Source organism: Neofelis nebulosa, chromosome 4 (assembly GCF_028018385.1).
Source record: "Neofelis nebulosa isolate mNeoNeb1 chromosome 4, mNeoNeb1.pri, whole genome shotgun sequence".
Lineage (NCBI taxonomy): Eukaryota > Metazoa > Chordata > Mammalia > Carnivora > Felidae > Neofelis > Neofelis nebulosa.
The window spans coordinates 115,833,429-115,850,238 of NC_080785.1; the positions used below are offsets into that span (position 1 = coordinate 115,833,429).

Sequence of the window (16,810 nt, forward strand, 5' to 3'; positions counted from 1 at the left end):
GTTGGGTAGAGAGGAAGGGGTCAGTGAGGGTCCCAAGGACAGACACACCCCACCTTCACAGCTTTGCCCTGATTGGCCCTGTGGTGAGTGCCCTCTGACCCAGGAAGAGGAACCCAGGAGAGCTGGTCTGAGTGAGGCAGAGAAGAGAAAACCCCACCTGGCACCCCTCTTCAAAGTAAACACTCATCTCTCTCTTGTTCCTAAGGAGAAGTGGAAGCCTCTCAGTTAAGAAGACTGAATATAAAGAAAGATGGTAAGTGGGTGCCTGGGTGGCTCAGTCAGTTGGGCGTCTGAATCTTGATCTCGGCTTAGGTCATGATCTCATGGTTCGTGGGACTGAGCCCTGCGTTGTGCTTTGTGCTGACAGTACAGAGCTTGCTTGGAATTCTCTCTCTTCCTCTCTCTTTGCCCCTCCTACCCCTCAAAATAAATAAAAAAAAAAAAAAGATGGTAAGGAATTTCGTGTCCCAAAGCTATTTCTACCTGTCTGTCTGGTCCAGATTTCTATGGTTAGAAAGTCCACTGGTGGCCTAGAAAAAGAGGTGGGCGATCACAGCCCACATCTGTCATGTGTGGTGTTTGCAAACACCTCAGCTTAGAATCATGGCAAGAAGGTGGTATAATGACTGCCATTGTGCAGACGTGGAAGCTAAGACTCAAGGATGGTGTGTGGGCTTTCAGCTAGCCAGTAGCACGACCTAGACTTGAACCCTGGTCCTGTGCTCTTGCTGCTATACACGGAGTCAAGGGGATGATAAATGCCCCCCAGGCCTCTGGTCATGATAGGGAACTAGAGGGGGCAAGGAAGCCCTGAGGTTAGATTAGCCTAGACTCTAGAGAAGGAGTGATAAGAACTGGAAGGAATTCCTTTGCTCTAAGCCTGGAATCTGTGAGGGCTTTAGGGAGAAGGATGAGAAAGGGATGTGAGACCAACGTGTTTGATTAAACAAATGGAAGTTGTCCTTGAAACATTTAGGGTTGTATCAAAAGGCCACCTTTAGGGCGTAGGACACCTGGGTGTGAGCCCCTGACTCTGTCTCTGTACAGCTAAAGGAACCAGGGCCTTAGAACTTTCCTGGGCTATGAAATGTGCCTCACGGGAATAACACTGAGATTCCCAAAGTGCGGGACAGGCATTATACCCGAAAGCAAGAAGGTGATTCCCCTTTCTGCTCTCCTTCCTAGAGCATGGTCTTAGTTTGGAACCCCTGTGTCTTTAATGCCACCCTGTCATTGTCATTGTCCTTCGGACACAGACAGCAGAGCCTCCTCTCATCACGGCCCCTTGACCGAGTCCAGGGCCCTGTGTTCTCTCCCCAGTGCCTGGCAAAGCGCAGGGAGGCCTCACTCCAGAGCACACCTGAACACCTGCCCAAGGCCCAGACCCTAGTCTTGGCTCCTCTCCACATCTGTGTTAGCTAGGAGAACCCTCCAAGCCTGCAATTTCACTTCTGGGCATTGGGCCCACAGAAACATGTGCACAGATTCATGTGTAGTGATGTTTGTGCAGCATCAGTGGTAACAGCAAAAAACACTTCTAGGTTTATCAATGAGGGACCAGTTAACTAAATTGGGTTAAGTTTATACCATGGAACACTGTGCAGCCGTCAAAAAGAACAGGGCAGATCTATTATGTTCTAAGATGGAAAGATGGTCCTAATCTATCCATGAGATGAAGAAAGCAAATGATAGAGCAGCAGGTATACAAATTGGTCCTGCTTTTTTAAAAAATTCAAGTATAGTTAATACACGGTGTTGTATGAGTTTCGGATGTACAATATAATGATTCAACAATTCTAGACATTTCTTGTTGCTCATCACGATAAGTGTGCTCTCAGTCTCCTTCACGTATTTTACTTATCCCCTGCCCCCCCTCCCCCACCTGCCCTCTAGTAACCATCAGTTTGTCCTCTGTATTTAAGGGTCGGTTTTTTTGTTTGTCTCTCTTTTTTCTTTGTTCATATGTTTGTTTTGTTCCTTAAATTCCACATATGAGTGAAATCATATGGTATTTGTCTTTCTCTGACTGACTTATTTCACCTAGCATCATTCCCTCTAAGTCCATTCAGGTCCTTGGCTGAGTAACACGCATATCCACTCAACTCTCAATGGATACTTGGGCTGCTTCTATAATTTGGCTATTGTAGGCAATGCTGCTATAAACATCAGGGTGCATATATCTATTTGAATTAGTGTTTTCTTTTTCTTTGAGTAAATACCCAGTAGTGGAATTACTGGATGGTATGGTAATTCTATTTTTAATTTTTTTAAGAAACCCTGTATTGGTTTTCTACAGAGGCTGCACCAGTTTGCATTCCCACCAGCACTACACGAGGGTTCCTTTTTCTCCACATCTTCGCCAACACTTTTTATTTCTTGTCTCTTTTACTTTAGCTATTCTGACAGGTATAAAGTGAAATCTCATTGTGGTTTTCATTTGCATTTCCCTGACGATTAGTGATATTGAGCATCCTTTCATGGTGTCTGTTGGCCATTTGGATGTTTTCTTCAGAAAAATGTCTGTTCGTGTCTTCTATCCATTTTTTAATTGGATGATGATGATAATGATAATGATGACGATGATGATAATGAAGACGATTGTTGTCGGTGTTGAGTTGTGTGAGTCCTTTGTATATTTTGGATACCAACCCCTTATCAGATATGTCATTTGCAAATATCTTCTCCCATTCACTATGTTGCCTTTTTGTTTTGTTGATGGTTTCCTTCACTGTGCAGAAGTTTTTATTTTGGTATAACCTCATTTGTTTAATTTTGCCTTTGGGTCTCTTGCCTCAGGAGACCTATCTCTAAAGAAGCTGCTATGGCCGATGTCAAAGAAATTACTGTCCATGTTTTCTTCTGGGGATTTTATGGTTTCCTGTCTCACATTTAGGTCTTTAATCGATTTTGAATTTACTTTTGTGTATAATGTAAGAAAGTGATCCAGTTTTATTCCTTTGCTGTACAGTTTCCCCAACACCATTTGTTAAAGAGTCCGTCTTTTTTCCATTGCATATTCTTCCCTCCTTTGTTGAAGATTAATTGACCAGAAAAGCATGGCTTTATTTTTGGACTCTCTGTTCTGTTCCACTGATCTATGTGTCTATTTTTTTTTTTAATTTTTTTTTCAACGTTTTTTATTTATTTTGGGGACAGAGAGAGACAGAGCATGAACGGGGGAGGGGCAGAGAGAGAGGGAGACACAGAATCGGAAACAGGCTCCAGGCTCTGAGCCATCAGCCCAGAGCCTGACGCGGGGCTCGAACTCACAGACCGCGAGATCGTGACCTGGCTGAAGTCGGACGCTTAACCAACTGTGCCACCCAGGCGCCCCTCTATGTGTCTATTTTTATGCTAATACCACACTGTTTTGATTACTAAAGCTTTGTAGTATATCTTAAAATCTGGTATTGTGATACTTCCCTGGTTTTGTTTTTTAAAATAGGTATATATATGCCTGGAAAGGCTTTCACAATCACTGCTTACTTTTAAGGGGGGGAATTTTATAAAATTTTGTAAAAAAATGCGTTTTTTTACAATCGCATTTAATACTCATTTGACAAATACAGTATGGCAGCTCTATATGCCTGGCAGTGCTTTATTCTCTGAGAAAAATCCCTGCCCCAGCATCCTACTGCGGAGGACAGACAAAATAAATCTATTTTGTATTTTTTCTTTGTTTTTTTTTTTTGAGAATAAGTGTGGAAATAAAAATATAACAAGTTGAGTGGTGTCAGTGTTAGAAAAATAATAAAATGAGATAAAGCCTGGAAAGGAGTGGGATTTGGGGTGCTGTTTTAGTTGGGCTGGTCAGGAGCCGCATCTCTGACTAAAGTCACTTTGGAGCAGAGACAAGAATACTTTTAGTAACTATAAAAAAGAGAGAGAGAAAGAAGCAAATAGTAATATCCACCTCTGCCTTTACAGATGAGTTTTTCCATTTTGTCCTGCTCTGCTTTGCCATTGGGACCTTGCTGGTGTGTTATCACTATTACGCAGGTGAGGGCCATGGGAACAGGGACAGGGTGGGGGGATAGGAGGGACCAGACCTGCAGGCTGACCATTCTCTTCCTCGCTGCCCTTGCAGACTGGTTCATGTCCCTTGGGGTCGGCCTACTCACCTTCGCCTCCCTGGAGACCGTTGGCATCTACTTTGGGCTGGGTAAGTCCCCCCAGCCCCCAGAGACTCTTTAGGGTGGTGGCTGGACTGCCACGGACGCTCGCCAAGGGCCAGAAAGCCACAACCTAAACATTTTTTAAAGATTTCCTTATGCTCGTGTTTTCTTCCTGACCACTTTCAAGGTCAATGTGAGGTCATTGGCAAAACCTCATGGAAAAAATGGGCAGCTCCACAAAAATGCAACAAAAACAGTTTAAAGTGGCAAACAAACAGAATTAGCCAGATATGGAAAACAAGGCAGTTCATGGAGTTGGGTACTGAATCCAGCGAGTTTCCTGGCACTGTTATTGCTGTTTGAGGTCATCCAGTACTATTATCTAAGCTTAACCTGCTGCCTGAAATTCCACCATTAATCCTTGTTTGTGTGGGGTAGGCCTTTGTCCGAGGGTAGGTGAGGGCTGACCCTGCGTCCCTTGCTGGGGCACAAAGCTCACGTTCCTTTCTCTTTGTTTGTGAGCAGTGTACCGGATCCACAGCGTCCTACACGGCTTCATCCCCCTCCTTCAGAAGCTTAGGCTGATGGGTAATGTTTACATTCTTCATATGTTCACCTCCTTCCTCCGGATCAGGGTCTTTGGTTGCAAATAAGGCTTAGCATACAGGAAACAACAGCACAGGGCCTGGAGTCAGGGGCCCGGGTTCAAGTCCTGCCTCTGCCGATCTACCAGCTCTGGGGCCCAGGATTGTCTTTTTGCCTCAGTTTCCTCCACTGGGCCGTGGGTGTAATAATACCCACTGTGCAAGTATGTTGTGCAAACTGTGGGAGGAATGGAAGCAAAACACCTGAAGGGTGGACTACAGTAGAAAAGTGAAGGGCATCTGGACATTTCTCCTTTCTCAGAGAACTTTACACTAAACCAAACACTATCTTCACCATGATGTTATTTACCTACTGGGCGTACTTCAGTCATGTTGCACTTGACTGATGAGGAACCTGAGGCCCAGAGAGGTAGAGTGACTTGGCGAGACCACACAGCTAGTGTGGCTGGGCTGGGTTAAAGGAGATCCCCTTTTTTTCTTTCTTTCTTTCTTTCTTTCTTTCTTTCTTTCTTTCTTTCTTTCTTTCTTTCTGACAAGCAGCTCTTTGCTTACCATCACATCTTAAAACTGAGAGACCAGGGGGCTGTGTGTCTCTGCACCGGGGATATCTGTCTCCTGTAACCCATTTAATTCCTGGAAACCTGTGCCTTCTAGGGTGACTGCATTATCCCAACTGTGAGAGATATTTGGGCATCTGGGGGTGATGGTAGAAATGAGGCCTTGCTGCCTTCAGAATCCCAGGCTATCCTGCGGGCTTTGCTTTCCAGGGTTCAGGAAGACCGACTGAGGCTGAGGCAGGGCCGACAGCCAGGCTGAGCCCCACCATGATGGCCACTGCATCTCCCGAGTGCACAAGGACAGAGCCACGTTCTGGGAGACACGCGGGCGGGCTAGGCTAGAGCAATAAAGAGAGCTCTTTTCCTTCCATGTAGTCTGAACGTTGGCACCGGCCCAGGCCTAAGTATCATTCGGGCAGCACTGGCATGCAGTCCAGCTGCCAGGATGACATGCAGAGGGAAGGTGCCAGGCCTATCTCCTCCAAGTTACCTGGATCAAGCAGGAGGATTCTAGGATGTCACTGCTCTCAGGAGACAGTAGGAGACCCCTGGGCCCTACAAGCTATAATCTGTGTGGGCTTCAGATTTCTCTAGAGTCCCTAGGGCATCCAGGTGGGCTCTTCATCTTTTGAATCAATGAGGAAAGACAGACAGCCCACTGACATAAGGCAGGGAACCATCATGCCAGGCCCCCAGGTGAACCTGATACAGGTGAGATGTTGGGGACTAAAGCCACAGCACCTTGTCTCAGCCCCATCACCTAGCACCAGCCCCGCTGCCTTGGATTCCATCAAGATTCAAATAAACATTTTCTTCCCTGGACTAAAAAGAATCAGCTAAATGTTCCTTCAGGTTTCTTGAGCATGAGAACACACTGGGAGTCTCCTTTGACCCCATCTAGTTGGGGAGGGCACCTTGTCTACTGGATAAGGTGTAAAAGGGAATAAATGTAAAGTCCCTTGATGGCACAAGTTCAGAAACAGGGTTTTACAAACATTGCTATGAAAAGATCTGGGGCTGTTAGGTACTCTAAGCCCAACAAATACCAAAGCAGTAAAATAGGAGCACACATACACAAAAATCTGTTGCAAACTTGGGTTTCGTAAATGGAGGTACAGAGTCTAGATTGAAGGAGGTGACAGTAGATCCTACTTTACACAGCTAGTCCACACCAACAGCATGTATTCAGATCTGGATTCGCATGTCAAGAGCAATAGTGACAAGCTAGAGAACACCCAGAAGAAATCAGAGTGAGAAAATAAAGAACGACCGAAGAAATGAGAACTCTTCAACTTGCAGAAGAGGAAAGTGGGACCTTCACTGAGCTCACAGACTCTTGGAGGATATTTTCTCAAGTGTTTTTGATGGTCCAGGTACAGTCACATATGTTATCTGGTTTAATTCTCATAGCAGCTTTGAGAGGTGTCAATCATCCTCATTTTGCAGATGGCGAAACAGAGACTCAAAGAGGTTTAGTAACTTGTTCGAGTCCCTACAGTAAGTGGCGGAGCCGTGATTTGAACCCAAGCCTGTGTTCTCCTTACTCTGAGCTTCCTTACAAAGTGTGGCTAGTCTCGGCCCCCATCCCAGGCACAGCAGCCCTGAGGCTGCTGCAGTTTTTCCCAGTGTTTCCCAAACTTTGGGATTTCTCAAAGTTAGAGAATATTTTTTACAAAGTGACAGGAGTGGGGCGCCTGGCTGGCTCAGTCCGGGGAGTGTGGGACTCTTGATCTCAGGGTTGTGAGTTCTAGCCCTGTGTTGGGTGTAGAGATTACTTAGAAATAAAACCTTTAGGGGTGCCTGGGTGGATCAGTCGGTTAAGTGTGTGACTCTTAATTTCGGCTCAGGTCACGATCTCATGGTTCATGAATTTGAGCCCTGCATCCGGCTCTCTGCTGTCAGCACAGAGCCCATTTTGGATCCTCTGTCCTCTTCTCTCACTGCCTCTCCCCCACTTGCTGGCTCCCCCCATCTCTCTCTCCCTATCTCTCTCTCTCCCTCTCTCTCTCTCTCTCAAAAATAAACATTAAAAACAATCTTTAAAAAGAAGAAAATCTGGGGCGCCTGGGTGGCTCCGTCGGTTAAGCGTCTGACTTCAGCTCAGGTCATGATCTCACAGTCTGTGAGTTCAAGCCCCGTGTTGGGCTCTGTGTTGACAGCTCAGAGCCTGGAGTCTGCTTCAGTTTCTGTGTCTCCCTCCCTCTTTGCCCCTCCCCTGCTCATGCTCTGTCTCTCTCTGTCTCAAAAATAAATACAAACATTAAAAAAAAAAAGAAAATCTTAAAAAAATAATTAAATAAAATAAAAATTGGGAAGAGGGCTGCCAACTCTCCCTTGATAACTGAGGACAATAAAAACAACAAAAAACATCAAATTTCAGCATCATTTTGTGAAAGAAACAATAGTTTTACACCAAAAAAGCAGGCAAATTATCATCAGAAGCAAAATAAGGTTTTAAATGAATAAATGGAGCTTTATGAAAATGGTACTGTATGAAAATGCCCTTTTTCCTCAAATCACTGTGGTTTGGTAAAAAAAATCTTCTTTGGGAAACCATGAAACTAGAGAATTAAATTCCTGAGGACTTGTACATCCTTTTTTTTCTACTCGTGCTCTAAGACACCTCTCTCAATGAAGCTTAAGGCATTATTTCAGAAGAATAGTGACCTACGGGTAGGGAATGTTCTTTTAAAAAAATTTTTTTTAATGTTTACTTATTTTCGAGAGAGAGACAGACAGAGCATGAGCAGGGGAGGGACAGAGAGAGAGAAGGAGACACAGAATCCATAGCAGGCTCCAGGCTCCGAGCTGTCAGCACAGAGCCCGACGCGGGGCTCAAACTCACTAGCTGAAGTTGGATGCTTAACCAACTGAGCCACGCAGGCGCCCCTGGGAATGTTCTTGATAGTCACAACTGTGTTGTCTCTCGACACTCAGCTCTGAGCCTGACCCTGACATGGACACCCATGACATAGTTTTCCCCCTTTACTCCTCTTTTTCAAGGCTGTTTGGTTGTCCTGGATCCATGCAAGTTTTAGGAGCAGCTTGTCCAGTTCTGCAAAGAAGCCAGTAGGAATTCTAATAGGGTCGCAATTGCATCTGTAGATAAATTTTAAAAGCCTGGTGCTTCTTTTTTAGTGATTTATTACCTCTTTAACATTTATATTAGGAAAAAAAAAACATTACCCCAAATCTCAGCGCCCAAAATCAACCACGGTTGATGTTTGGGTGTGTTTCCCATGAGCCTTTAGTGCACGAGTAATTTATTTTTACTTTGGGCCCTTTTCTCTTGCACTTATAATAAGGATTTTTCCATTATATAATAAAGATATTTCCATATGTATCTTTTCCAGCCACTGTGCTCTTCATGCTTTGCATGATAATCCCTCTGTATCTAGGTAATAATATCAATAGCTACCATCTGTTCAGCACTTCTTACCTGCTGAGTATGGAGCTATGTACTTCATGTATATCACATCATTTAATCTTCTTGGAAACCCCATGAGGTAGCGTCTCCATTTTATTTATTTTTTTTATTAAAAAAATTTTTTTTAACATTTATTTTTGAGAGAGAGACAGAGTGGGAGTGGGAGAGGGGCAGAGAGAGAGGGAGGCACAGAATCCAAAGCAGGCTCCAGGCTCTGAGCTGTCAGCACAGAGCCTGACACAGGGCTCGAACCCACGAACCACGAGATCATGACCTGAGCTGAAGTCAGATGCTTAACCAACTGAGCCACCAAAGCACCCCCAGGATTTCCATTTAAGAGATGAGGAGAATGAAAAATGGTTTGTGAGGTTTTGATTTCAGGCATTTGTGTACAACTTGCTTCTAAAGAGAGTCTACAATGTACAAGTCAGGTATTAATCAAATGTACAAATAGGACACAACTTTTCGTGATAGAAATATGAACTCACTGACTTGAGGATGGTGTGGTTATAGCCTCATTTTATGAGAAGGTTGGGTCTTTGTGGCTGGCTCTGGCACTGCCTGGCTGTGATTTTGGTCAAGACCTTCTCTGTCCTGGCCTCAGTGTCCTCAACTGTAAAATGAGGATCACGGCAGTGCCCACCTCATGGTGTTGTGGCAAAGACTACATGAGATAATTGCATAAGATCTTTTTTTTTTTTTTTAATTTTTTTTCCCAACGTTTTTTATTTATTTTTGGGACAGAGAGAGACAGAGCATGACCGGGGGAGGGGCAGAGAGAGAGGGAGACACAGAATCGGAAACAGGCTCCAGGCTCTGAGCCATCAGCCCAGAGCCTGACGCGGGGCTCGAACTCACGGACCGCGAGATCGTGACCTGGCTGAAGTCGGACGCTTAACTGACTGCGCCACCCAGGCACCCCAAGATTTTTTTTTTTTTTTTTTAAAGAATCATCCATGGGGTGCTTGGCAGGCTCAGTTGGAAGATCATGTGACTCGATTTTGGGGTCATGAGTTTGAGCCCCACGTTGGGTGTAGAGATTACTTAAATAAATAAAACTTAAAAAAAAAAAATCATCCATAAAGGATTTTTATTAGTTGCCTAGTTTTATGTCTCATATATTATAATAATTACTTTATTAAAACCCCATGATTTTCAAAAATCATAACGTTTTATTAAAACCCAACTCTCCGGGGGCGCCTGGGTGGCGCAGTCGGTTAAGCGTCCGACTTCAACCAGGTCACGATCTCGCGGTCCGTGAGTTCGAGCCCCGCGTCAGGCTCTGGGTTGATGGCTCGGAGCCTGGAGCCTGTTTCCGATTCTGTGTCTCCCTCTCTCTCTGCCCCTTCCCCGTTCATGCTCTGTCTCTCTCTGTCCCAAAAATAAATAAAAAACGTTGAAAAAAAAAAATTAAAAAAAAAAAAAACCCAACTCTCGGGTCGCCAGGGTGGCTCATTTGGTTAAGCATCTGGCTTCAGCTCAGGTCATGATCTCACAGTTCATGAGTTCGAGCCCCACATCAGGCTTGCTGCTGACAGCACAGAGTCTGCTTCAGATCCTCTGTCCCCCTCTCTTCCCCTCCCCTGCTCTCTCTCTGTTTCTCTCTCAAAACTAAAATAAACTTAAAAATGTGTTTTAATTAAAAAAAAAACAACAACTCTTGATCTTGGCTCAGGTCTTGATCTTATGGTTTGTGAGTTCAAGCCCCACGTCAGGTTCCTTGCTGACAGGGCTGAGCCTGCTTGGGATTTTGTCTCTCCCCTGCTCTTGCTCCCTCTCAAAATAAATAAATAAACTTAAAAAAAGAAACACCTTATAATTGGAGGTTTTTCAGGTTTATATTATTTTATTTGAAGGCAATCCTTTGTTTGTTTATTTGTTTTTGCTTCTGTTTTTATTATTCAAGTATCGTTGATGCATAAAGTCTTCTACACAGTCTCTGGCACAGAGTAGGTTCTCAATAAGAACATGTTATTGGAAAGTCATTGATCAGAGCAGGGCCTACATCAGATCTCTTAAGTCAGGCAGGCCAAGTCAGCCAGATGTAGAAAAATGGGAAATTGGGGTGAGGCAACCAGGAAAGCTGATACCTGACCAAAGGGGTCAGCTGCTGTCCAGCTTCACCCAGGCAGGAATAGCAGCTAAGTGGTACCAGCCAGAGCCAGTCAGGAAAATGGAACCACACCAGGTGTTTCAACAGAGAGATCTAATATAGGGGATATGTTAAACAGGTACAGGTGGGTTGAAAAGGCAAAGGGGGGTCACTGAGGTATCACAGAGCCTAAGAGAGAGAAATAGGTAACGCCTAGGACTGGAGAACAAAAGAAACAGGTTTGAGATTTACAACCAAGAAGCTCAGGAGAGGGCCCCACAGAGCTGTGTCCCAGACCTCTGAGGAAGGGGCACTGCCTGGTAGGGCTGGTGTCCCTCAGGAGGCCTGATGAGGCTAGTTCAGGACCAGTGATGTCTGACCTCCAATCTCTGAACAGAAGCCAGATGTTTTTTGTTGGCAACTAATTTTTTTAAATTTCAAATTCTACTGTGGAAAATGGCTCCTCAAAAAAATTAAAAGTAGGGGCGCCTGGGTGGCTCAGTCAGTTGGGCATCCAACTTCAGCTCAGGTCATAATCTCATGGTTCATGAGTTCAAGCCCCGCATCGGGCTCTGTGCTGACAGCTCAGAGCCTGGAGCCCGCTTCAGATTCTGTGTCTCCCTCTCTCTCTGTTCTTCCCCTGCTCACAGTCTGTCTCTCTTTCTCTCAAAAATAAATAAAGATTAAAAAAAATAAAAAATAAATGTCAGTATTTCTTTAAAAAAATTAAAAGTAGAATTACCATGCAATCCAGCAATCCACTTCTGGGCACACGCCTCAAAGGATTGAAAGCAGGGATTCAAAGAGATATTTGCACGTTCTGTTCATAGCATTATTCACAATTCTAAAAGGTAGAAGCAACCCAAGTGTCCATCAGTGGATGAATGAATGAACAAAATGTGGTCTCTCCATAAATGGAATATTCTTCAGCCTTAAAACGGAAGGAAATTCTGACACGTGCTACGACATGGATAAACCTGGAGGGCATTACGCTAAGTGAAATAAACCAGTCATAAAAGGACAAAATATTATATGATTCCACTTATATGAGGTCCCTAGAGTAGTCAGATTTATAGGGACAGAAAGTAGAAAGGCCAGAGTCAGGGGCTGGCTGGGTGGGGGGAGTTGGGAATGGAAAGTTCATGTTTGATGGGTACAGTGTCACTTGGGAATGACGAAAAAGTTCTGGAATGGTTGGTGGTGATGTTTGCACAACAATGCAAAAAGTACTTGATGTCACTGAATGTGTACACTTAAAAATGGTTAAGATGTAAATTTTATGTTGCGTGTATTTTACCACAATTTTTTTTAATTCAAATTATTTGTGGCCAAACAAAGCTGGATCTGGCCTGCAGGCCATCTGCGTTGGGGGGGCTCTCCATAGTGTTAAGCTGGAGGTGCACACAGAGTGGGACCAGAGCAAGAACAAGAATACAATCATTTCTGCTCTGCTTTCCAATTTGTCTCCACAGTGCAGTTGGGGACATGAGTTCAGTTCTAGTTCTGCTGCTGGTAATCTTGGCCTCTCTGGCCCCAGGTGTCAAAGGAGGGGCTCAGGTGGGTCATGCCCTGGGAGAAAGCCCCCCCCCACTCTCTGGATCTCAGCGGGGGGGGTGCTCTGTCTGCCCTAGAGTGTTGCCCTGCCCCAGGGACCCCAGCCCCCAGCACAGCTTTTGGACCTTCTCATTGCCCCTCTGCTCAGCTAGAGCTCAAGGCCAGGGCCAGGCCAGGGTCTGATTACACCTCAGGCGTCAAGCAGTTTCCCAGTGCAATGTGTGGTCTAAAAATAAAGCACTAAACCCTAAGCCCAGGAAGGCAGGATTGCAAGCGGAGGAGGGAGGGAGAAAGCACTTGGATCAGGGTGGAATTCGATCTCTGTTGCCCTGGATTCTGTGCGGTGCATTTCTGTTGTAACCACTGGAGAGAACATGGAGTTATGAGGATATTTTGAGGCCATTACAAGCCAGCTTGCTCTGGGAAGATAGGAGAGAAGCCGGAGAGGACTGTGGTAGTTGTTTGTCCATTTCTTCTGACACAACCACAGGAATCCTCCGTCTACTCCAGAGGACGTGGGCCTGGACCAGAGATAGAGCCAGGGATGCTGCTCACTGAACCTGGGAAGCTGGGGAAAGCACTTGACACTGAGCTAGGCTTCGATGGGAGAGATGTAGGGAAGGGCCTTCCAGGCAGAGGGCAGAGTGTGGGCAAGGGCATAGGGGAATTAAAGAGGGTACATGTCTCTGAAGAAACAGGTAGTCGGTCCAGTGTGCTTGAGGCATATAGACTGCACATAAGAGTGAGGATTAGCGGGGCAACAGAGCACATAAAGTAAATTGTCCCTTTTCTCCCAGCAGGACTTTGAGAGCCAGGATAAGGATTTAGCCCAAGGACACTGAGAAGCCATGGAAGGTTTGAGCTGAGGAATGGCACAGTGAGATTGCATTTTAGAAAGATCACTCTGGCACCACTGTGCGGGTTGTGGAGTTCAAGAAAGTGAGCTTCACAGGGCCCCTGGGTGACTCAGTCGGTTAAGCATCTGACTTTTGATTTCGGCTTGGGGCATGATCTCACAGTTTCTGGGTGTGAGCCTGATGGAGGGTTCTGTACTGACTTTGTGGAGCCTGCTTGGGATTCACTCTCTCACCCTCTCTCTCTGCCCCTTCCCCACCCACACCGTGTGTGTGTGTGTGTGTGTGTGTGTGTGTCTTAAAATAAATAAATAAACTTATTTAGAAGAAAGAGAGAAAGAAAGAAAGAAAGAAAGAAAGAAAGAAAGAAAGAAAGAAAGAAAAAATGAGCCTCATAGACCTTGAACTCCTCCAAGGATTGTAACTGACAAGGGCTGTTCTGCTCCTTGTTTGCATCAAGGCCATGCTTCCCATGGGATGCTCCCAGCCAATGACAACACAAGGGGAATACTAAGGCAGGCCCATTCCTGGGAGACACAGGACTGCCTGACATCTGTCAGACCTTCCTCAGACAACCTGCCATACTAGACCCTTCCATCCAACCTTCCTTCCCTGTCTTCTTCACCTGGGCTAGATGGACATCACAGCCTGACAGCTCTCCCAGCCTTCCACTCCCACTTTTCTCTTGCACAGATGCTTCACCTAATAAAATCCTTCCATAGTTTATCCCATCCTGGCACTAGTATCCCAGAGGGCCCAGACTAACGGGGTGAAACTAGAAGCAAGGGATACCGGTAGCCACAGGAACAGAGACAAAGGGTGAATTTGAAGACATCTTAAAGGTCTAAACCACAGAATGTCTTCAAGTGTGTGCACCCACCCTTAGCCCCCTGGGTTTTCCTCAGGGTTCAAGCTCTTGACACCGAGCATGAGAACTGTCTATGTCCATCTTTGTCTCCCCCACTAGACTCTGAGTTTGTCCAATAAATGAATGAGTGAGTGAGTGAGTGAATGAATGAATGAACAAATGAAGTGAAGGAAAAAGGAGAATCTGGGATGATCCTGGTGCTCTGGTTTGGGCCACTTGGTAGATGGTTGTAGTTAATTTTTGCAACTTGCTCCCCTGGTGTCTTTTGCCACTACAGTTTCCTCTGAAGAATAAACCTACACCCTTTTGTGCATCAAAGGACACTAACAAGAGAGTGGAAAGACAACCCACTGAATGAGAGAAAGTCTTTACAAATCACATATCCAATATACCCAGAATATATAAAGAACGCCTGCAATTCAACAAGAGCAAAAGCCCAATTCAACAATGGAGGGGGAAAAGGCAAAGGAATTAGATAGACATTTCTCCGAAGAAGATGTGTACAAATGGCCAGTGAGCCCGTGAAAAGGTGCTCAATATCTTTAGTCATTATGGAGTTGAAAATCAAAACCACAATGAGGTATCACTTCACACCCATTAGAATGCCTATTACATTAAAAAACAAAACAAAATAGGGGCACCTGGGTGGCTCAATCGGTCGGGTGTCTGACTTCGGCTCAGGTCATGATCTCACAGTTCACAAGTTCGAGCCCCGTGTCGGGGCTCGCATGTCTCTGAAAAACTGGTCATTTATTAAAATATCATTATTGGGGCGCCTGGGTGGCTCAGTCAGACGTTTAACCAACTGAGCCACTCAGGCACCCCCTACACCTCCTTTTCTATAAAGTGAGTCCTTTGGACTAATGTGATATTTTCTTTTTTTTTTTTTTTTAAACACAATTTGGGGCGCCTGGGTGGCTCAGTCGGTTAAGCGTCCAACTTCAGCTCAGGTCACGATCTCGCGGTCCGTGAGTTCCAGCCCCACGTTGGGCTCTGTGCTGACAGCTCAGAGCCTGGAGCCTGCTTTGGGTTCTGTGTCTCCCTCTCTCTCTGCTCCTCCCCCGCTCATGCTCTGACTGTCTCTCTCTCAGAAATAAATAAACATTTTTAAAAATTAAAAAAAAACGTAAAATAACAAGTGTTGGTGAGGATGTGGGGCTGGACCATCTCCCAGACCTTCCTTGGGCATTGCTGGTCAGAACATAAAATGATGTAGCCACCGTGAAAAACGTTTCATAGTTTCTCAAAAAGTTAAATACAGAATCCAGCAATTCTAGTCCTAGACATGTACTCTAAAGAAGTAAAAACAGGAATTCAAACAGGTACTTGTGCACCAATATTCATATCAGCATTATTCACTATGGCTAAAACATGGAAGCAGCCCAAGTGTCCGTCCACTGAGGAAAGACTAGATAGACAAAATGTGCTCCATCCATACAATGGGATATTATTCAGCCATAAAAAGGAAGGAAGTTCTGATACATGTACAACATGGATGAGCCTTAAAGACATAATGCTAAATGAAATAAACCAGTCATAAAAGGCCAAGCGTTGTATGACTCCACCGAGATGAGATAACAGGAGGCAAGAGATGATGGTGGCTCGGATCTAGTTGCCATCCACTGAGACCAGACAGGCTGGGCTGGGAATGGGGAGATGGAATGTTGGGAAGAACAAGGTTCATACTGTAGTCTGTCAAGGTTGAGATGCTGACAGACATCCACGTAAAAAATGTGGGTGGTTGAGTCTGTGAGTCTGGAGATCTAGGGGGAGGTCTGGGCTGGGGATACACATTTGGGAGACATCAGCATGAAGATGAAATTCAAGGCCCCAAGACTGGATGAGATCCCCAAGACTGCAACTACAGGAAAGAATCACAACCCTCCCTGGAGAGGCCCCATCATCTTTTATTTGTTTTTACCCTCAACCTCTTGTTTTCCCAAATGGAGAGGTAGGGAAAGGGTGGTTTGAGAAGAGGAAATAATGTGTGCAAAGGCTGAGAGGCTCTCTGACATCTAGGTGGGCACATTGGGTACTTCTAAAGAGGTCAGAGATCAGCGGTATGAGGGGAGTGGCTGGAAATACCGTGGTGGGGCAATGGGAGGGCCAGATATCAAAGGGCCTTGACTGAGGAGGACCTGGGGCTTTTCCTGATGGCCGTGGGGAGCCATAGAAAGGAATTGCAGGGAGAAGGATGTGAAGCATTCACCTCTGAGGTTTGGAGAGCCCCCTCTGACTATAGAGTGGGAATAGGCTGGTCGAAGCCTGGGTGAGAGGAAACTGACACCGAGGAGGAAAGATATTGGCCCAGAGGACATGGGTAGTCCTGAGCTGTGGGAGGACTAGGGGCAGGCAAAGGATCAGACAACAGCAGGCTGGTGCTCCCTCAGTGACTTGGCCACTGAGCAAAGAATTCTGGGAGGATGCCCTACCCCCTGGGAAAGGCTCAAGGCTACTGAGCACAGGCCCTGACCCATCCCAGGGGTCAGCCTAGGAGGCCGAGCTGATGGTCAGAGTGGACCAGCCAGCGTTACTGCAGAGACAACCCCAGCTGTAGCAGTTGTCCCCAGGTCTGGCCTGGGGAGGAAGAGGACTGGGCCTCCTGAAGGAAGCCCAGGCCCTGTCAAGATGTCCTGTGTGCCTTCAGTCAAGTCCTTGCCCCTCTGTGGACCGCAGTTTCCTCACCTGGAAAATAGGCTTCCAAGAGAATGCAAATTTTCTAGGGGAGAAGCAAAGAA

At 45.6% G+C, this 16,810-nt stretch overlaps 1 protein-coding gene across 10 annotated transcripts in view; it reads left to right on the forward strand.

Annotated features, from left to right (window-relative positions):
- TMEM40 (transmembrane protein 40) overlaps window positions 1-16,810 on the forward strand; it is a 78,712-nt gene that overhangs the window by 51,162 nt on the left and 10,740 nt on the right. For 7 of the 10 annotated variants that reach the window (XM_058725934.1, XM_058725938.1, XM_058725939.1 and 4 more), the window contains 5 exons: window positions 206-253; window positions 3,928-3,999; window positions 4,088-4,162; window positions 4,641-4,703; window positions 6,439-7,089. In XM_058725934.1, the coding sequence (XP_058581917.1) occupies window positions 206-253; window positions 3,928-3,999; window positions 4,088-4,162; window positions 4,641-4,703; window positions 6,439-6,494 (314 nt within the window). In that variant the 3' untranslated portion in view covers window positions 6,495-7,089. Of the gene's footprint in view, window positions 1-205; window positions 254-3,927; window positions 4,000-4,087; window positions 4,163-4,640; window positions 4,704-5,487; window positions 5,648-6,438; window positions 7,090-16,810 lie in introns of those variants that run through there. The other 3 variants (XM_058725935.1, XM_058725937.1, XM_058725936.1) reach the window with 3 other exon arrangements.